General features: G+C 39.2%; 2 protein-coding genes across 2 annotated transcripts; one reads left to right on the top strand and one right to left on the bottom strand.

Moving 5' to 3' along the window:
• Positions 1 to 1,686: 1,686 nt before the first annotated feature.
• Positions 1,687 to 17,878, bottom strand: LOC117290510 (elongation factor Tu, mitochondrial-like). The gene is made up of 11 exons (XM_033771931.1): positions 17,815 to 17,878; positions 16,765 to 16,811; positions 14,496 to 14,664; positions 11,806 to 11,972; positions 11,106 to 11,210; positions 10,210 to 10,371; positions 9,111 to 9,243; positions 8,406 to 8,510; positions 7,298 to 7,449; positions 4,408 to 4,543; positions 1,687 to 2,712 (listed from the first exon to the last, which is right to left on the bottom strand). Exons 1-11 carry the CDS (start codon positions 17,855 to 17,857, stop codon positions 2,573 to 2,575), a joined length of 1,359 nt encoding a protein of 452 aa, XP_033627822.1. The 5' UTR covers positions 17,858 to 17,878; the 3' UTR covers positions 1,687 to 2,572.
• A 277-nt stretch (positions 17,879 to 18,155) lies between these two features.
• LOC117290513 (AH receptor-interacting protein-like) lies at positions 18,156 to 23,048 on the top strand. Its single transcript, XM_033771932.1, has 4 exons — positions 18,156 to 18,261; positions 19,959 to 20,138; positions 20,739 to 21,243; positions 22,230 to 23,048. Exons 1-4 carry the CDS (start codon positions 18,163 to 18,165, stop codon positions 22,442 to 22,444), a joined length of 999 nt encoding a protein of 332 aa, XP_033627823.1. The 5' UTR covers positions 18,156 to 18,162; the 3' UTR covers positions 22,445 to 23,048.

Genomic DNA, 23,048 nt, shown 5'->3' on the forward strand with positions numbered 1-23,048 from the left:
AACTGTTTAAAAAGTAGAATGAGCCACACACATTTGCCTCAAAATTGTGTTTTTTTTTTTTAACTTTGCGAACTAACATGGTCGGCCATTTATGCGAGTCAAAAATTTGACTCCCATAAATGGCCGACCGTGTTTGTCGACGAGGTAAAACGAAAACCACGCAATTTCGAGTGATACTTGTATGGATCATATTCTACTTTTAAAATATCTTTCTAATCATATGTATTCTATAACAAACAGTTATATACGCTTTTCAAAGACCAACTCGACCGATCCAAGGCAACGTGTTCCTTTAATTCATTTTTTAATGTTTTAAAAGATGTCCACTTTCGACCCAAGATTTCTTGTTCACACTATCAAGAGTTGTAAAGAATTTTTCAATTAATTCCTATTAAGCTGTGTTTGAATCGAGTGACTATGGCTATTGGCTACGGCTATTGGCTGCAACAAAACTGAAGAATAGTAGTGGTGTGAAAAATAAAAAGTAACTAAAAAACAGTAAACTTGCGGTTAAAACTCTTGGGAGTGTTGGCTCTGTAAAGAGCCAGTGTGGTCTCAACAGTGTGGTCTCAACGTTTTCAAAAAGTATACTCAGCTTGTCTTCAGTTTTTTCCTCCTGGAGACAAAGAATATTAATTTTGGTTTTTACCCATGCACCGATGTGTGTTAGCACTGTATACTCAGTACTTCCCCCGAGTCATGTGAAAAAATATCACAGGCATGTTACTCGGGTGGGATTCGAACCCACGACCCTTGCAATTCTAGAGCAGTGTCTTACCAACTAGACTACTGAGGTTGCCCGGTAGCTAGAGGCAAGTTCATTTCATAGCCAACACTTGCACAAAAGCAATTTAGTACATAGCTGTACACCCGCAAGTTAACTATTTTTAGTTACTTCTTATTGAAGGATAGGATTTTCCTGTGTTACAGCTGCAGCTATTGCCAAAGTCATTCATTCAAACGAGGCCTATTATGTTTTTTTAAAATTTGTTTCATAATTTTCATGAATTTGTGTTTTTTATGAATGAAAACAATATGTACAAGAAAGAAAATGTTCCCAAAGCTTGCTTCATTATTTCTATTATTAGTTTATTAATAACCATCATTATCCAGTGCGCCAATTCTTAGAGCTGCTTACACAGGAAATTGTGCTTAACCTTTTTCTGCTTAGCAGAAGTTAGCAGGAAAAAAATGCCTACTCGTACCTTCTCACACAACACCAAATCCAAGTGCTAGTTACGAGAATATTTATTGTCTTTCCTATGTCGAGTCACGATTGCATTGTGGCAACAGTATTTTCGAAGGAAACTGATTACTCATAAAGCTCTGAGTATTTCTGCTCGATGGGCATGGACAAATTTTCTGAATACCAGTGGTTAATATTAACCATAGCAATCATTCGCCTATTTAACTGACAAACCCCCAGTGATGGCTTATTCCATAGATATAGACCATGTGAACTTTGTTTACAATAACTGTGACCTTGTACATTCTTTGAGTGTTCTGGCAGGCACAACACTGCACAGGTCATATGGGAAAGTTGACATTTTGTGTCATAATTTCCAAGAGTTATGAAAGTAAAAGCTGGACAAGTTTTGAGATGTGCCCCCTTTCATCATATCAAAAGTTGATAAGAATTAGACAGTGCAATCTCCATAAAATACAAGATTTTTATGACTTCTTCCATTAGGCTGTGTACAAATCGTGCCTGCAGGAAGTCCAGGCTCTGTGGCTCTGTTGTAAACATGTGATGTCACAGGTCAACTATGTCTATAGACCTTTTATATTGCAACGACAAAGCCCGAGTATTTGTTCACCGAGGTTGGAAAACTATGGAAAGCCATAAATGCAAAACAAAAACAGATAGCTACTCTTTGTAACAATTTCACACAATTTTCAAACAAAACAACCAATCATGGGAGGTATTTTATTTAATTGAAAGTTTGCAAAAAAAAGTTAAATGTTACCACGATTGAGTGTTTTACTAACATTTAGCCATCCATGCCAGCAAGCTCGGTTTGTTTACTAAGAACAGACAGGTCTGTAATGGTTTGTATTTATCTGTGATGTAAGATTTCTTCAAAACCATTTCTCATTGAGATACATCAACAACACACTGAAAATCTAAGACCGTCTTCAATTAAATCATAATAGTTCACAAAACATACTTTTAAATATTCATATTTTGAAAGAGTGCATGAAAGATGTAGAAAATAACACCATCCACTATGTTTCAAGTAATTTCGTCGCTACTTTCAAATTCAAAACTCAACTGATCAATTTCATAACACTGTTAAGCAGAAAATACTGTTTAGCAAATTTCTTTGCCAAGCAAAAAAAGAACATGGGACCACTTGTTAACTTTATGGATCCTTGGCTGGTAACCAGTTTCTTTTAAGCAATATTTTTCTATGCTTAGCAAGTTTTTATGCTTACAAGCTTTATGAAATTGAGCCCTAGTCTTGTCTTACGACAAAATATCACAATATTCAACCAGTACGAAAAACAAATTCTGTAACCGATCATGGTTGTTAATGTATTACGTGCACTATTATTTCTTTACTGGTGACCACTAAATTTTCTCAATTGGAGGTAAGATCTCTGTGATGATACCGGTACCCAGCGTGATGCGTCCGTCTCGCAGGGTAAATCTCTGCCCAAGTTCAAGGACCATGTTCTTCTGTAGAGCCAGTGATAAACTAACGTCTTCACCTACATGAGAAGATAAAGAGTACAAGAATACAACATCTGTGTCTAGAAAGTTCAACAACTGCATTCTGTAAAAGCAAAAACTCCTAAGATTAATGGACCGATCCGGCATGTCAATCAAACTGTGCGCGTTCACCCATTTGACCAAACACAGCAGTGATTATGGTCGGACAAACTCGGTCATGCGTGCGCATATATTTGGCATGCACGGCAGAATCGTGCAAAATGTCATTGGGAGTGCTTGTACACGTGTCTTGCTCACGTGCGCGGTGGGCGGAGCTTAGTGGAAAGCCGGAACGGTCCATTCTTAAAGGCAGTGGACACTTTTGGTAATTACTCAAAATAATTATTAGCATAAAACCTTACTTGGTAACGAGTGATGGGGAGAGGTTGATAGTATAAAACATTGTGAGAAACGGCTCCCTCTGAAGTATGATGGTTTTCGAGAAAGAAGTTATTTTCCACGAATTTGATTTCGAGACCTCAGATTTAGAATTTGAGGTCTCGAAATCAAGCATCTGAAAAGCTCACAACTTCGTATGACAAGGTTGTTTTTTCTTTCATTATTATCTCGCAACTTCAACAACCAATTGAGCTATAAATGTTCACAGGTTTGTTATTTTATGCATATGTTGAGATCCACCAAGTGAGAAGACTGGTCTTTGATAATTACAATCAGTGTCCAGTGTCTTTAAAGTAAACACCATGTGGACCGAACTCCATGGCTTGCTGCAGAACTCTGTGCTTACCGCCTGGGCCCAATCTCATAGAGCTGCTTAACGGCCGTTTTGGCGCTTACTTTATGATTTCTATTTCAAAGCACTGCTTCACCAGCCTTGACACCTGGCATTTTTATGTTGCAAAATGCAGCAATATATGCATTACTTTTTACAGTTATATAATAGATGTTAAATTTGCATCAGGGGTAAAGAATATTAATTTTGATTTTAACCTTACGCCGATGTGTGTTAGCACTGTATACTCAGTACTTTCCTTGAGTCCTGTGAAAAATATCACAGGCATGTTACTCGGGTGGGATTCGAACCCACGACCCTTGCAATTCTAGAGCAGTGTTTTACCAACTAGACTACAGAGATTGCCCGGCAGCTAGAGGCAGTTTGAATCCTGTGTTTTAGCAGCGGGTACCGCAACGATTAAATAGATGTTAAATTTGCACCAGTGATAAAAAATATTCATTTTGGATTTACCCTTGAAACTTTTAATATGAATTAGTGACTAATGGAACAACTGACTGACTAGTGAAATGCAAAGCTAAACTGGTCCTGCTGGCCAGGCACTGAAAAGGTTAAAGGAACACGTTGCCCTGGATCGGTCGAGTTGGTCCTTGAAAAGCGTATGTAACCGTTTGTTATCAAATGCACACAGTAAGAAAGATGTTTTAAATGTAGAATACAATGATCCACACACATTTGCCTCGACATTGCGTGGTTTTCCTTTTACTTTGCGAACTAACACGGTCGGCCATTTATGGGAGACAAAAATTTGACTCTCATAAATGGCCGACCGTGTTAGTTCGAAGTGAAAGGAAACCATGCAATTTCGAGTGATACGTTGTGGATCATTGTATTCTACTTTTAAAATATCTTTCTATTCATATGCATTTTATAACAAACTGTTACAAGCGCTTTTCAAAGACCAATTCGACCGATCCAAGGCAACGTATCTATCGATGCTTACCTGGCATAACCATTTCTTTATCCTCGGGTAGAGTGATTCTTGCTGAGATGTCCCATGTGTGGGAAAACATCACGGGAGTAAAATTGCTGACAAATGGCTTGTGTCGACCACCTTCCTCCTTTGTGAGGATGTAAACCTGGTTAGAAAACATGAGGCTCATTAGAAAGATGCAAAAGATATACATACATGTAGCTCTTTATGTAAGCTTTATAGTGGTGTATAATGTTAACAATGTTAAAATAAAGAATATTCATTTTAGATTTTACCAAAGATTATAGAGTGCCGAAGGCGCAAGATGCGGAACTCTGGCTGAAATGTGAAATCCCACTGGACACCATTTCGGCAAGTAAGTCTTTTAATACAACAATAGATCAGTGCAGATTAGTACGGACCATGACCATTCCTATCAATGGGAAACAAAACATTCACTTGCTGAAATGGCGCCCATTTGATTTCACGTTAAACAATCGATAAAGCTTCAGTTCCCCATCTTGCGCCTTCGGCGCTCTATAATCTTTGATTTTACCCATATACACCGATGTGTGTCAGCACTGTATACTCAGTACTTACCCGAGTTCTGTGAAAAAAAATCACAGGCATATTACTCGGGTGGGATTCAAACCCACGACCGTTGCAATTCTAGAGCAGTGTCATACCAACTAGACCACCGAGATTGCACGGTTTATGAGAAGTTAACCAGTCATTTTGATCACAAAAACACTTTCAGTCTAAATGAATTTTTTGTTAATAAGTATTCAACATCATATGTCATGCTGTTCTATCAGGGAAATTCAGGGAATATTCTGCAGATTCAGAAAGAGCTGGAAGCTAACAAATATTTTGGAAAGTAGTAGAATTAAGGTTAGTATAGTGCTGGCAAATAGTGAAATGTTGGTATTCGGTTACTGCTGGCCAACTATCCGAAATTAACCGGATATTCGAATAGGTTTTTTTTCGCCACTAGAGGGCGCTTTCTAAAAATAAAATAATAAAAAATCCGCTAGAGGGCGCTGTTCGTTTGTGAATGAGATCTTATGGGCGGATTGATATTAGTTTTAGACAGTGTCACTTGGTTCATTCATAAAAATAACCGGATCTAATTTAAAGATGGCGATTTACTTTTTCTTTTGATCGTGATTGACTCTACGTGAAGGAAAACTTTCGTAATCTTTGAACAAATTACGTCAGAAATGTCATTGTTTAAACTCTTCACGGAGGCGAGCATAGTTAAAACTTAATTTATGCTGTTTTATGCTGTCTTAATAGAAGTTTCATAAGGATTCAAACAAAACATTCCTAATCAGTTGTCACCCGACGTCCGTGGATATTCGTATATTAACGAATATCTGGTTACTTGGTTGTAATTACAGGACTATCCGGTTTATAAATAGGTATTCACGCCAATTGCGGATATCCGGTTAAGAAAAAAAAAGGCATTCGCGGTTACGGATAGGAAAACCTATTCGCCATTAACCGGATATTCGAATTATTCGCCCAGGCCTAATTAAGGCAGACCTGCCAACCTTGTAAATTTGTTTTGAGTACCACATTATTGCAGCGGCATAAACATGATCGCCCACTGCACAACGGCATATGGCACAATGCTTACGGTCAGTCAGCAAAAACCATGGACCACATCATATTAGATGAACCATTCATTTAATGTAATTATATATCATATTCACACAAATGCAGGCTACTTCATAATAAAAAAAAAGTTGACATCAGTGTTTATCTTAGGGGTGGTTGATGTGGCCATTTCTGACTTTTTGTGCTCGTGACCTCAACAGTCTGAAAAAAAAATGAAAAAGAAATAACCAGTTGACTAGATCAAGGATTTGAAACTGAAGGTGCAAAAGTTAATATCACAAAAAAATTGGCCAGGGGTTTCCCAACGGGCGGTGAGCCCATTTTGACACATTTCTGATCCATAACATATATTAATTTCATTTACAAGCTCTGTCGAACAATGTTCCTAAATTATAAGTAACTTTAACTCGGCATGCAAATATTATAACTTGGTATCCATCTTTGGTTGCCCAGTAAACGGACAAACGAAAACCCACCGTAGAGTTTTCCAGTTCCACTTCAATTCAGGCATGCTTCAATTCATCATTTGTTTCCCTTATCATGCTTATACAAAGATTACAGGCCATTAAATTCCCTTTATTCTCCCCAAATTCTAGGGAGTTGGGAAAAATCGTGACGTAAATAATAACATGACTACCTCCTGACCTAAACTGCTGCCGCTCTTTGAGTGAGATGTCTAAATCAAATGAAGTGTGTGCACTGCCGACTGCACACATGCACTGTGTTTTCCACGTTGAGGAAGAAACTTCTTCGGAGCATGCATTCTCTTTTTTCCAGGTGGAGGAGTACTTTTTCCCCCCATCACTGACACTTCGCCTACGATCGGCGTCCATATAAACACACGGCGACGCCGAACGAATTCGAGCCGAACACGTGCATTGTGTGCCATACATGTTCATGTACATGCATGCATAAGGCTGTACATGTACTATACCAGGTTGATCGAACTGGTATGCGCCATTCCCACCCCCTGTTACGCATTGGTTTATTAGTTTTCCAGCGGGAGTAAGAATTTAAAAAATAATTCTAAGCACAACCTCTTTTTTATCGAAGCGCATAATGATCACTCAGATGTGGGGTGTTTTTGATCTGTTGTTTTTGCACTTGGGGTTGAACGAATAACAGTTGATTAAATTGAGAACAAAACTGTCCGTTCGTGCTGCAGTTTTAAAACACTGCGATATAGATTTAGCTTTTTGCGTACGTTCTGCAGAATATCTCGTACCACCGTACTCAGGGGTGAAAATGCGTGCATGGTACGCAAAATGCGTACAGGTTGGCAGGTCTGTTAAGGTCTTACCTGTGCTTTGACGTGGTTATGTGCTTTATAAGTCCCCGGTCTGCAGAGCATCATACCACGTTTGATCTGGTCTCGTTTGACATTCCTCACCAGTGCCCCCATTTGGTCTCCAGCCTCACCCTTATCAAGGATCTTATGAAACATCTCAATACCTTCAAGAAGAAACACAAATTTATATTGTTAGATTTGGCCAAATTAATCTTAAAGTTTAGATTTGAAGTTCAAATAGCTATTTTTGTTACTAATGAAAGTCATAGACAGTGTGACCTATGTTTACATTCAAACCGCCCTCCATTGACAAAACACTGTATGTGTCATGTTACACCGGGCAAAAAGACGCATAGTCATGGTAAGATTGCATACACTTTCGAGCTGGCTGCCAAAACACAAAGGTTTTGTCCGGCGGTATGCGCGCAAACCATGTTATGGTTTTCGAGTGACGTCAGAGGTCACATCCTCATCCTATAAGCATTTACTTAAAAATCTGTCAATGATAAGTGTAATGGTAGTTGATTAAAAAATAAAAATAAATTATCGTTGGGATTCCAACATCAAATCACTTTCATGCATACATGTTCTGACTCTTGGTGTTTAAGTGCGTTGTATCTATTTTTGTATTTGCCTGTTGTTACTTTTTGATAATTTGTGGTGCTTTTTAAAACTTGTGGAAACAATGCAATTTCTTCTTTTTGGAGATCAATACAATTTTCTTATGTCTTATGTAGAAAAAAATATTCTGTGTATTTTGTGCATTGTCCATGGCATTTGCAAAAGTCTTTGTATGCTTTTTGTTTTGCAACAGAATCATATACCAAAATTCTTTCAGAGTTATGAAAACCATTTCTGTATGGTTGCATGGCTTCTGACTGCATCCCCTGAAAAAAAGTATTGACAAAATAGGGAAACCACCAACATAGGGCTAGTAAAAAGGTTATTGGTTCAAATCCTGCTCTAGTCAATTATTCTTCATATACATGTACATGTATAAACAAATTCTTTCATCAAAAAATCAGACAACGCAATTTTAATGGAAAAATGTACATGACTCATGTCTATATATTTGCAATTAATTTTTTAAACGTTTAATAAAACAGAGAAGAGTACAAACCTGTAATAACACTCTTAACCTTAGTATCATGACCAATGAATTCAATCTCGTCATTCTTAGAGATAGAGCCTCTTTCCACTCTACCGGACACCACGGTGCCACGTCCTGAAGAGAGAGAGAGCAAATCAGAGATAACAGAAGAGATTAACAAATGTCATTTACACACTGCCAACAACACAATCAAAGAAGATCAGCTTAAAATATAAGCGGGTATTTTTATTTTTATTTTATTTTTATGCAAGTCGCCAGACACACAAGGCCTGAAGGCGATTCAAGGTGTGGGTTACAATTATTTTTGTCCAGAGGCCCTTGCCACCTACTCCTAGGGCTGAAACAGGGTTACCCCCTTTACAGCCCATGCGAATGTAGGCTTGGGTATCATCAGTCCGAAGCCTGGCTGGTAGAGCAGAAAGCACTACCTCCCCAATTTTATGTAGCAAGTGTCACCAGAATTAGATTTTGAGGTCTCGAAATCAAGCATCTGAAAGCACACAACTTCGTGTGACACGGGTATTTTTCTTCCATCATTATCTCGCAATTTCAACAACCAATTAAGTTCAAATTTTCACAGGTTTATTTTGTGCATATGTTGAGATACACCAAGTGAGAAGATTGGTCTTTGACAGTTACCAAAGGTGTCCAGTGTCTTTAAATATTCTTATAAAGACAATGTAGATGATACAGAGTCCTTCGGATCCAACCCACCTTCTATTGAGTAGACCTGTTCAACAGGCATAAGGAAGTTCTTCTCCATATCTCTAGGAGGGAGGGGTATCCACGTATCTACAGCTTCCAATAGCTTGGTGATGGACTCCACGCCGATTTCTGGTTTCTTCCCCTGTCAAATGGTCATTAATACAATACTTAGAACAACTTCATAACAGCTTATAAGCACAACAATTTGCTAAGCAAAGAAAAGTAGCTAAGCTGAAAGGGTTACCAGATAAGATGCATTTAATTGAGATTGGCTTCATGCTAATATTTGCTTAGCAAACAAAATTGTTACACCAATCTTTTCTGGGCCTGGTTGATGTGTTTGAAGAATTTATATAAATTCAATGGTACATTCATACCTAAATAAGGGAAGTAACAAAACTTGCTGCTACAACCACTGTAGGTGCAAGATGGTAACATACCGGCTGAAATGTGAAGTAATGCATTGCAATGGACGCCATTGCAGTAAGCAACTCTTTCGATGCAATAATATAATATAATAATATATTATAACAGACAATGTCAATTAGGCCTAGGCAACAAGTGATATTCACTACAGAACTGTCACGCTTCATTAAATCGCACTTCTACCCAGGTCACAACTATTTTTTCAGTAGTCCTGGCCATGCGGTTCACCGGGTAGTTGAAAAGTGGATTTGGACTGTAAGTTGCACTTTGACCCAAGTCACAACTATTTTTCAGTAGTCCTGGCGGTGCGGTTAACCGGGCAGTTGAACAGCGGATTTGGACTGGGCATGGCAATCAATAGACGTGACTTCAACACTAGTTGCCCAGGGGTGGATTTCACAAAGGTAGTCCTAACTTAGGACTAGTCCTAAGCAATGCTAAGAGATAGGACTGGTCCTAAGTTAGGACCAGTAACTCATCCTAACTTAGGACTGGTCCTATCTCTTAGCATTGCCTAGGACTAGTCCTAAGTTAGGACTACCTTTGTGAAATACACCCCTGGCCTAGTACCAAGTGGAGCTAGGATCTCACTATCACTAAATGGAATTTCCATCTTGACGGAATAGTTCACATAATCGTTCCTTTGAGACTATAGAATTAAAACAATGAGAAGGAAGCATACCTCGAGTGCACAAAGTGCTGATCCGATGATAATAGGCGTATTCTCACCATCGTATCCATACTCAGCTAAGACATCTCTCATCTCAAGCTCAACCAGCTCCAACATCTCAGAATCAACAGCATCGGCTTTATTGATGAACACCACGATGTTGTCAACACCGATCTACAAAGGGAAGGGTATCAAAGAATTGACTTATCGACTCTATGCCATAGCGCCCTCATTACCTGAGTAATGCAGAAAAAATAAACAATGAGAACCCGCACCCCGATCATCATGTCGCCTGCAGGGGGATCCCCGGTTGCGTCTCCAATCTAACTTGTCCTCTATGCAGGCAGGCAACTCTGTTGTGGTCTCTGCCCCAGCATCTCTCCTCAGGACACCCACATAGCTCAACCTCTGTCTTCCCCTCAGCCTCACCCCATGAGTCGGTTCCCATAGCACCAGGGCCCAATTTCATAGCGCTGCTTAACGATAAGCAAATTTGCGCGCTTACTGTAGCAGAATAATTTGCTTAAGCCTTAGCGTAGTTCAAAGGTTAGCAGAAAAATGGGGCGGCCATATTGCATGTTTACCATGGACTTGCATTGTGACATCATTTATTTTCGTGCGGGAAGCACCGGAGGGTTAGCATGCCTTTTCGTGTGCTTACGGTTAGCAGCGCTATGAAATGGAACTCGCGCAGTAAGCACGAAATCGGCCCCTAAGCAGCGCTATGAAATTGGGCCCAGACGGCTTGCAGGTAGCTCAGGGTGCCTGCAGCAGTGCCCTACCATGCCCATCAGCCTGTATGTGATCTTTTGTGAGATCCGAGGACTTTACCACTAGAACTTGAATTCGATGCTCTAAACAACTCAGGCATAGCACCCTATGTTTGTGATTTGTGGATGAACTGTTACCTGCTTGGCAAGAAGAAGATGTTCTCTGGTCTGGGGCATCTGTCCATCTGTAGCAGCTACAACCAAAATGGCACCTTCCATTTGAGCTGCTCCTGTAATCATGTTCTGCAACCACAATCAAGAGGTGAACATCATTAATAATCAGTTTGACATCGTTGTTAAAGGGTCTATGTACTTTTGTTCTAACGCAAAACACAATGTCCACAGATTTATATTAAACTTACACTGTTTGAAGATAATGATAGTAGAAAGCTTTCCTTAAAATATTACTTACTGAGGTGCTGCAGTTTTTGAGAAATTAGTAAAACAATGTCACAAAAATAATTTTCGAGTTCGGTGCTCTTATCCGCTCGACCACGACACTCCATTGGTGTGGAATCCATAGAGTTATATATAAGAACTAGAGGGCACACGAGTGATACTTTGTGCACAAATGCCACGGGACCGCAAGGATACACGCGCGTGCCATTCTGTACGCGCGTTGAATATGAAACACACATTGGAGTTTGTGTTTAATAAACGCTACGCGATGCTGTTTTATTCAACTTACAAAATGGCCGCACACACACATGCTGTGGGATGCCAGTTTTGTCAACTTAGAAAATGGCCGCCTGCGCGCATGCCGGAGTGCGTATATAGCCCAGTGCGCCCTCTAGTTCTTATATATAACTCTATGGTGTAACCATAGCTTTGGACTGACCTTGATGTAATCAGCATGTCCAGGGCAGTCTGTGTGTGCATAATGTCTATTGACCGTCTCATATTCTACGTGAGCAGCGTTGATAGTGATGCCTCGTTTTCTCTCCTCAGGTGCCTTGTCAATGTCATCGTACTTGTGATATTTGGCATTGCCTGCCTCAGCCAGAACTGTATCATAAAATTAACATTGATTCTTGCATACATAACGATGGAAAAACATTAGAAATTACATGTAGGTTGTGTCCGAATTGGCGCCTACAGCTATGGCTAGGTTTCAGTGTCATCATAACCCCCTCTCGCTCTTCTGCTAAGACCCTTTTAACTATTCCTAGAACTTCTTCATCATACGGCGATCGTGCATTTTCTGCTTGTGCTCCTAATCTTTTGAACGCTTTACCTAATAACATCAGGTGCTGTAGTTCTCTTCCATTGTTTAAAAACTTGCTGAAAACTAATTTATTTAAATCCTCATACACTTAGCTCGTTACATGTCTTGACGTAGATTATTCATTGTATAATTTTCATTGTATTCTATATTTCTCTTTTGTTGTATATATGTTTAGTTTTTTGGTCTGCGCCTCGGAATAGGGTCTTGTACACTAGATGGATGGCGCAGTATAAATGCATTATTTTTATTATCATAGGTTGAGGTATGAGGTATCATAGCTTGAGGTGTATGACGGTCTTAGCAACACCCTTAGCCATAACTGTAGCTGCCAATTCCAAATACAACCATACATTAAACACCCAATCTAAGTAACATTTGCCTGTGAATTTAGAGGGATGCTGCAGTGAATTCAAATAAAACATATAATTTTGCCGTCATTTATTTCTAATATATGTATTGAACATCAATCAAATGTGTTTTGTTTATTCCCGACATATCTGACTTGCGTAATTAGCAAATAAGTCATGCCCACCCCCTTTTGTGGATTGTTACCGCCCCCCCTACCATCGACGTCACGTCGGGAATTCAAACATATCGTTGGCAAAAAGAGTCTGGTCCCTAACTACATGCGCCTAGGTACCAGGCCACACAATGCACACGTCTCTATATGCACACAGCCAGGGGGCTCGACGGCTCGGGTTACCGACATGACGTCACGTTTATGCAAATGAAGGCTCCCTTTTAGGGGCGGGGTGGGTTCCCCTAATATCTTGAAAACCATTGTTAAAATACTTTCCCATTTAATAAAAAATAGAAAAGTTATTTCAGGTTTAAACGGTCATGTTTAATCGTTTAAATGAATAAAAAAAACACTGCAACCACCCTTTAATAACTGACAAAAACCAGTGAGGAGCATTGGTTATGTAGGGTAGACAACTGGGTACAGAATTATCTGTACGCTGTGTAGATACATTCACCACATAATTATATGACATGGATCATATTAAAATGTGGGACAGCAGGAAAGTAAGACAAAGTCGCACAAAAAGCACAAGCAAAAGTTCTTTACTGTGTTTACTAGCCAAAAAAATATAGGACTTGAACTGCCTGTAACTATTGGGCAATCTCGATGGTCTAGTGGCAAGATATCTCCTCTAGAAGGTGCCGGGTTCAAATCCCACCCAAGTAATACCATTGGACTTTTCTCCAGGACTTGGGGTAAGCTTGGGCAATATCACGATATTATCGAATATCGCGATACTAATTTGGAAACGATTTTGATATCGGATCGATTTGGTTTTAATCGAAATATCGATATATCGCGATATATCACAATATATCGCGATATATCGCGATATCGATTAAGTATCGCAATATCGCGATGTATTTCCTGGCTGAGACATCTTGCACCCCATAGGTTTGGAGTAAAACCAGAAGAATAGGTCATTAGAACACCTCTCTTATGCTATGACTGTCTCTTCTACAACTTTCACTGGGAGTTTGAAGACTGATGATGTCAAATTTAATTAAACGCGATTATATCGAATATCGCGATATATTGTAGGCGATATATCGTGAAAAAAATAAATCGATATCGCCCAAGCTTAACTTGGGGTATACAGTGCCTTACAGTGCCTTACACATAATTCAAACACAATTACACATAAAATAAATTTTGAAGTAGGCCTACATCCAATAAAGTTCTAGGTCAAAGGCTTTCAGTGTGGCTGGGCCAATGACTTGGAACAATCTCCCTACTGTAATTAGAGAATCTAATTCTCTATCTGATTTTCGTAAAGTCCTCAAGACTCACCATTTTCCATGTTAATTTCTTTCTATGCGCTATAATCATTGATCGAATAGCGCCTTATAAATTTGAATTTAAGGAACGTTACAGAATTGGTAAGAAACAAAAATCGTGAAGATATAGATTTACATAAAACTTACACGGTCTAATGATGATAATAGTTGAAAACATCCCGTGAAATATTTGTCTGGAATGTCATATTTGATGATAAATAAATAATCTAACTTCGCGTTTGGAGTTTATCGCTCAGTGAGCGTTTTATTCATTTTTATTTTGGCATCGATGCAATGCACAATTTGAAATCGGTTTTCACTATTCTCTCGTGCTTCGTTGCCAGCAACTGTTTTGTTAGCAAAAACCAATTATGTAATGTTCCTTTTAAGTGTAGATTTTTCTGCTTCCATAACTGATTGTTTTTCTTCTGACAGTAATCAGGGACAAGAATTTGGGGGTCCAACTATCGGCCAAATCTGCTCTTGTGATGGTAGCTGTTTACCTTTTGTTATGGCTGCTGTGAGTGATGTTTTTCCGTGGTCAACATGTCCGATGGTACCAATGTTGACATGAGGTTTCCTGCGTTCAAACTTAGCCTTGGCCTCAGCAGCGTACAACGAGGCACCAACTCTGGAGAAATGTCTAGTATGCAGTAGACATGGCTTGGTGTTCTGCAAGTATTAAAGACAGTGGACACTATTGGTAATTGTCAAAGACCAGTCTTCTCACTTGGTGTGTCTCAACATACGCATCAAATAACAAACCTGTGAAAATTTGAGCTCAATTGGTCGTCAAAGTTGCGAGATAATAATGAAAGACAAAACACCCTTGTCACACGAAGTTGTGTGCATTTACATGGTTGATTTCGAGACCTCAAGTTCTAAATCTGAGGTCTCGAAATCAAATTCATGGAAAATTACACTTTCTCGAAAACTACGTCACTTCAGCGGGAGCCGTTTATCACAATGTTCTATACTATCAACCTCTCCCCACTACTCGTTACCAAGTAAGATTTTATGCTAATAATTATTTTGAGTAATTACCAATAGTGTCAACTGCCTTTATAGATCAATGAGAAACAATTCAATTAAAAGGAATGTGGTTTTAAAGGGAGAGGGATTCATTAACATTGCAATCTTAGAATTGTTTCTGCATGAAACATTACTGATGTACTCCAATTATATTGTTCTTCCTTCATGGACGTAACTCCTTGGTCTTGGCCTTGGTGCTTGTATACTTTGAGATTTTCCAATGGAAGTTCCCTTTGCAAAATGAAATTGGCCTTGCCCTTCCAAACATGAAATTCAAGGCCTGGATGGTATTGAATTGCCAGAAAGCTAAGCTTGGGCGATATTGATTTATTTTATTTACGATATATCGCCGACAATATATCGCGATATTCGATATAATCGCGATTAATTAATGAAATTTGACATCATCAGTCTTCAAACTCCCGGTGAAAGTTGTAGAAGAGACAGGTAGCATAAGAGAGGTGTTCTAATGACCTATTCTTCTGGTTTTACTCCAAACCGATGGGGTGCATGATGTCTCAGCTAGCAAATACATCGCGATATTTAATCGATATTGCGATATATCGCGATTATCGCGATTATTGCGATATATCGCGAAATATCGATATTTCGATTAAAACCAAATCCATCCGATATCGAAATCGTTTCCAAATTAATATCGCGATATTCGATAATATCGTGATATCGCCCAAGCTTACAGACAGCGTCTTATTTAAGAATGAAGAACTACATGTATAGCATTCTCCCAACAAAGGTCCGCTGGCCAAATGCCAGTTTAAACATATGATGACCAGTCAAAATACACTCTCAGCTAAATGTAGGTAGCCAAGCTGGCTAGTTCATTCTTGAAAAGCATACATAATATTCAATACAAAGTATGGACAAGTTAAAAAGCTGATGGACTAGTGAAATGAAATCAGACAAGCGAAGTTCATACCCCGTTCATACAGCACAAGTTATAAACGACTGTCACATTCACACATGCATACATACAGGACTAGCGCCCTCTAGAGTCTAACCCCTACTCATGTACCTTTCCATCAAGATGGCAGCCAAGTGTTAAACGTGATTAAAACTACCAAAGTTCATGATACAAGCTGAGTCCCTCTCTCTCTCTAAATGCCAGCAGGAGGCATTACAACGACCTTACGAAGATCATGCCAATCACCCCGATCTCAAAAAATTACCTAGTCGGGGTATGATCGCCGTCAAAATCAAGCGGTTTGGCAGATTGAAGACTCTGCCCAACTTTACTAAAAGTTTTTTAGACTCGCTGCCACTACGATTATTGGCGATAACACCAAGACCAATGTCGACCAAGCGGTTTTCTACTTCGAAATGGTTGCAACTGGTGCTGCGTTTTTATTTTGACCACAGAGCAAGATCTCACCACGATGCTACCACCCTGCTTTTACGATAATGGCGTTCCCACTACGACTTGGCTTGGCCTTGACCCAGCTACGCTTATGTTCAAAATAAGCGTTGGGGGGAGCATGCAGCTTCCCAACTTAGGAGATCCCATCCCGACCAAACCACGGTCATGGAGATCCTCCAACATTTGGCCAACGATTAGCCCGCGACTGGCCACCCTCCCTCTCGGACATTTTTCCATCGCAGTAAGTGGCGTCTGTGTGAACGAACGGGATATAACTGGTCATGTTAGCTAGTCACAATGGGCAAACCTTGGTCACTGGTGAGAAATTTAGGTAATGACAATTAATTTAGATAAGGTTTATTTACCCTCAGGGCATTGTCCAGCAATCCTTGGGTCAAGCTGCTTCGCACTCCTACAGTAAAAAAAAAGTAAAACAAAAATTTAGAATGAAAACTACAAAAGTCAAAACTATTTCTCAGGCAATTTGTGAGAAGAAAATACAAGATTTCAGCAGAAAATATTTCTTAATATTGTTGCTGGTCTGATCGGCAGTAAATTGCGCCACATCACCTTGTGAAACATTACATCATGGTGCTAAAAAAGGATTATGTAGGTCTCATATTATGTAGTTCAAACATATACCCACATCTTGCAGGAAATACTGTATGTTACAGCACCAGGAGCGTCACAGAGTGTCGGATATGCACACTAAACAAGCCACTATTATCATTATTATTATTCATTGCAAAAATTAAACTATCTTCAACAACACTTCCTGAAGAACAGAAGGTCAATTTATTTAAGTTACTACTTACAGATCTTACTCTTCTCTGTAATTAATGTAAATCAGGTTGTTTTTATCACGGGCATTTTTATTTAGTCAAAAGGAGGGCCTTACAGATGATTGACAGGCTGCGCACATTTTACAACCCACTTTATTTTAAGTTGGTATAAAAAAATAATCAGATTCAGATAATAAAGAAGGTTTGAAACTTGTGTGCGATTGTTGTTTAATTAAAAACAAAAGTACAATTTAAAATCTTGAGAAAATTCAATAATTTATTTGTGTTCTCTGCTAATGTTGTTTTTTAGATGTTTTGAACAGAAATAAATAAGTCATCATTTACCTGATATTGTGATAATATTGAATTTTTATTAGCAGGACTAAATTGGAAAAAAACAGCGCCCTCATTTTTTACCACTGGTTATTATAGTACACCCGATTGGTTGCGTCTTAACTTTTTCATTTGGTTTCGACGACGACGTACAAAACATTAGCTCAGTTTAGATTTACGTCTGAACACAGCAACCCAAAACTAGACTTAAACAAATATTCCCCTTAATTACATGATAACTTTTTGTATAAAAATCTTGTCCTAAATTATTTAAATATATATATTTGTCTCGATATTTACCTGCCAAAGCGTTACACAATCGTAAGGTAATCATGCCTGCCATGCTTGAACTACCTCTCACACGCATGCGCAATGCGAAAAAGTGATATAACTAATTAAACAGTCGTCTGCTAACAATACACTCACAAAAAAATACACTTTCTTAGGGAATAAAGACGGGACACTTTGTCACATTCATGTTTCAAAATTAATAAGTATGTTATGTTTAAAGTAACCACAAAGTCATTTATTGGTTTTAAAGGGAAAACAAAGAAAACCAGTAAGAAAACCCAAACTGACTGAACATTTTCTGCTCCAAACTCTTGAGGGCGCTAGACAAAGCTTCTGTAAATTTATTTTTCCAGAAAAATGGAGAGAGCACTTGGTGTAGAACTTGGACCTGATATTCTAAAGAATATCGTTCACCCAGGCAAAGGAAATTTGTCTGATTTTAGAGATGGAACTAAGGTATGGTTAAGTGAAAACTGGTGGATAGAAATGAATGTAAACATTAGGATTAGTAAATTAGAGTTATTCACAAATTGTGTGTCACTGTCAGCTGAAAAAAAACCTTAAAAAGTGCAAGTGTCAACAAAATGTCATTGTTCAGAATCAAATTCATTTATTTTCAAACTGTACAGACGTCAGTAGACCCTGTTTACAGGTAACACTGACTAGATCCAGGGACCAGAAAGGTAGACCAGACCCGGTTCTGACCCAGCAATGTGGATTATAATATTGGCTAGTGTCAGTGTGTAATTGTAGCCCAATCAATAAAATATTATTATTAAATAAGGTTTATCGCGATTCAGAATCGCAATGTGTTATTTATACCAGCAGATACACAAAGTTTCCGTATGGCGCCACCACTTTTTCATTCGATATGAAATAATAAAGGGATAACTTTCCGTATGGCGCCACCACTTTTTCACTCATTTTTACAAAAAGGGATATATCAATCAGGTAAATTAGATTATAAGATACTATATTATTTTATTTCGAATGAAAAAGTGGTGGCGCCATACGGAAACTTTTCCTAATAAAGTATCTAATTTACCTCAATGGACAATGAGATATCCTTTTTTGTAAAAATGAGTGATAAAGTGGTGGCGCCATACGGAAAGTTATCCGCATTTGCTACCGTGTTGTTTGTTAGTTGCGATAACGTAACCCTCCTCCCGACGGGAGGAGGGTTACGTTATCGCAACCTAGTTGTTTGTATGTTGTCACATGCACGATGGCGCACGCAGGGCCTATATCTTTGTGTGAAATCAACAGCGCCCTCTCTTTATATTTTGCTGTTCCTGATAAACCTTATATTTATAAAAGTGCCCTCTTACTGTAATAATAATGTAGCTTCAGGGTGTTAAACAATTTTCTTTTTTAAATAGAAACCAACTCACCTTGCTTTAATAAACCAACTCACCTACCTTTTTAATGGATGTTAAATTTGCATCGGGGATAAAGATAATTAATTTTTGGTTTTTACCCAGATTCACCGATGTATGAAGCACTGTATACTCAGTACTTTCCTGAGTCCTGAGAAAAAAAATACAGGACATCGGTGTATATGGGTAAAAACCAAAAATTAATATTCTTTATCCCCGATGCAAATTTAACATCTATTAAATCGTTTGCAGTAACCGCTGCCAAAACAGAGGATTTGAACTGCCTCTAGCTACCGGGCAATCTCGGTGGTCTAGTTGGTATGACACTGCTCTAGAATTGCAAAGGTCTAGGGTTCGAATCCCACCCGAGTAATATAATAATAATAATAAACAGTTCTTATATAGCGCATAATACAAAATAAAGTCTCTAAGCGCTTCTGTGATTGAAGAGATGGGTTTTAAGTCGTGATTTAAATTGTTCTAGTGTGGCACAGTCTTTGAGATTGTTGGGAAGAGAGTTCCATAGTCTAGGTGAAGCATATTGGAAGGAACGTTGACCGTAGAACTTCGTGTGAACTGGAGCTGCTATGAGAAGACCTTTTGAACTGGAACGAAGTGTTCGCGGAGGGTGGTAGTGTTGAATTAACATGCCTGTGATTTTTTTTCACAGGACTCGGGGAAAGTACTGAGTAGGACTAGGACTATACAGTGCTTCATACATCGGTTTATATGGGTAAAAACCAAAAATTAATATCACCTACCTTTGTGTATTTCCAGATATTTTTCTACTACAAAGTGTCAAAATGCGACGAGGATGGAACAGTTATGGACGACAGTCGAGCCCAGAAGAAACCCATGGAGCTCCTGACTGGGAAGCAATTCAAGCTCGACGTCTGGGAGAAATGTCTGAAGACTATGAGGGAGGGAGAGATTTCCGAGTTCACGGTCGCTCCAACAGTATGTTACCTTCATTTCTTTGTAAAAAAATCGATGAAGCACAACTGTACAAGGATGTGATTTTTCTGTTTTTAACCGGAATCTTTTTTTTTAAAACACAAGTGGGTCGGATTGTGTGTTTATTGAAAACTAGAACAGTAAAGGATTGTTACAGAATTGGTAAGAAATAAAAATTGTAAAGATCACAGATTAACATAAAACTTACACGGTTTAATGATAATGGTAGTAGAAATCATCCCATGAAATCTTATTGTCAGAAATGTCATATTTGTTTGGAGTTAATCGCTCAGTGAGTGCTCTATTCTTTTTTCTTTTGGCATCGATGCCATGCAAAAATGTGTTATCGGTTTTTCACTATTTTCTCGTGACCCAGATAGCCGATCGATCTCAAACTTCTACAGGTTTTTCAGTTTATGTAGATGTTGGATGGATTACATAAAGTACTTACACTACCAGCAACTGTTTGGTTAGCAAAAACCAATTCTTTCCTTTAACAAGATTTTAGGTGTACCTAAACTCTTCTTATAATTATGCTTCTGGGAAGAATCAAAATATGAAATTTTGTAAATTATATATTCACTTTTATTTCTCTCTGCATAGCAACTCAACACATTTGCCCCTGTCATGCAAAAGCTGCGTGACATCGCTAAGGGGAACGTCGGAAACCCAGATGGCGGCCACTGCTGCGGCATGGCACAAATGAACAAGGTCGGCCTTGGCTACCCAGATCTCGACTCCTTCTTAAAGGAGCCTGAGCCGTTGCGATTCACCTTTGAAGTCGTCACAGTTGAGGAGGAGGGAGAGTTTAAGAAAGAAGCGTGGGCGATGAATGACATGGAGAAGAAGGATGCCCTCCCGGTACTCCGTGAAGAGGGGAATCGTTTATACAACAGCAAGGACTACAAGATGGCCGCTGAGAAGTACGCCGAGGCGCTGGGGTGTCTGGAGAATCTGTTGCTTCATGAGCAACCCAACAGCAAAGAGTGGTTAGAAATGGACACCCTGAGGATACCGTTTCTTTTGAACTTTGCACAGTGTAAGCTGATGCTGCAGGAATACTACCAGGTCATTGAGCACACGACAACTGTATTGACTAGAGATGAGAGTGAGTATAAACAGCACTGGTATAAATCTATGTGGAAAACTATGGAGTGGGGATGACTTTATGATCTTTTTATTGGGAGTGCTCATGAGGGCAAGTGTAGCTCCGTCTCCAACGAGCCTGCACAAAAGTCTCTGTCCGTTATTAAAACGGGAACGAGAGGGCAGGGGGTGAGTCCCATACAGTATGCAGAGCAAGCTAACAACATTGATAATCAATGACAGAAGTAAACGCTGTTAATGTTGGCTCAAAAATATTGAATTCTAGGAGATGCACATCTTCACTGCTTTCAAGTGCCTCAAGCAAGATGCTTGATCTGGGTTCAAGCTCTGCTCAAAATGAAGTTGAATATTCGCCAGCAGAGCTAACACTTATACTAATATACCAGTCTGAGCATACAGTGCTTACACACATTGGTGTAAGGGTAAACCAAATTCAACATCTATTAAATCATTGTAGTGTTCTTAGATATAGGATTTGGGCTGCCACTAGCTGCCAGACAATCTCGGCAGTCTAGTTCTTGAGAAGTCTGCTCTAGAGTGGCAAAGGTCGTGGGTTTGAACACCCGAGTAACACCTGGTTCAGACAGGCGCTCCAGAACCAAATAGATAAGGAGCAACTCTGGGTCGACCCAATTCAATTTTGGTTTCAGACAGGCGAACTTGACATAAGATTTACATTAGGTTTGGCTCATGACAAGATCAACGTCTGAAACCAAGGCGCTCCAGAGTTGCTCCAACAGTCAATCTTTCGACTTGTAGCGCGTCCTGTCGCTTCTAACTGTTTCAGACGTCAAACTTTTCATGCGCTTAACTCACTTATTTGGTGCGGCTGAATAATCTGGAACGCCTGTCTGAAACAGGTGTTATACCTGTATGCCCTTAAACTTTGTTTCACAGAACTCGGGACAGTACTGAGTATATGCATCGGTGTTAGGATAAAAGCGAATAATGAACCAGTCATTTTTTTGTTACTCCTTGTTTTCACAGACAGCGTGAAAGCCTTGTACAGACGAGCTAAGGCTTACGCTGCCTGTTGGGATTACAGCAATGCTAGGAAGGACTTCAAACTAGCCCTCGAACACGATGCTTCTCTTGGGGGCGCTGTTCGCAAGGAACTCCGCCTCCTGGACGAGGCTGAGAAGTTGAAGGATGAAGAGGACAAGGTGACGATGAAAGCAGTCTTTGAACGATACAGCGAATGAATAACTTATTTATCATCATGTAGCATCGATGTTGCTGTAAAAATATGCTGTTTAACCCTTTTGAGACCATAGCGGCTGCAAGCGGTTTGTACCAAGTGCAATGGGGTCAAAGAAAAGGTTTGGGACTGAATTTACATTTTCCTATGTTTCCCAGATTTAAACATAGAATTTACAACTCAAGAGCATAACTATGTAATTATGTATCTTATTAATTTTCCTGATATTTTACCTGAAAATAGCAGTGCAAAAATCAACAAGATTAGCATGTTGGGACGTATGGGGATGACAATACAGAAATAAATGGTATCTAAAGGGTTAAACCATCTAAGACCACAGTGGTGGTAAACAACTCTAAATATATTGCATGACGGTGACATGAGGGGCCACTTTTGTATAGCTGTGAGCAGAGCTCAACCTGAAGGGTCGCCAGCTCGCCAAATGTGAGTGAAAAGAGTTTTTACAGCTATTTTAAACACTTTGAGGTGTAGTCCGTTGGAGCAGTAAAAAATGTTTTAAAAGTCAATAAATATGTGAAGGGTTTCACTTCAAAGAGCTTCTCATGCAGGAAACAACAAGTTCAAATTGAAGTACTTTCCACTAAAAA

Source organism: Asterias rubens, chromosome 5 (assembly GCF_902459465.1).
Source record: "Asterias rubens chromosome 5, eAstRub1.3, whole genome shotgun sequence".
In the NCBI taxonomy this organism is placed as follows: Eukaryota; Metazoa; Echinodermata; class Asteroidea; order Forcipulatida; family Asteriidae; genus Asterias; species Asterias rubens.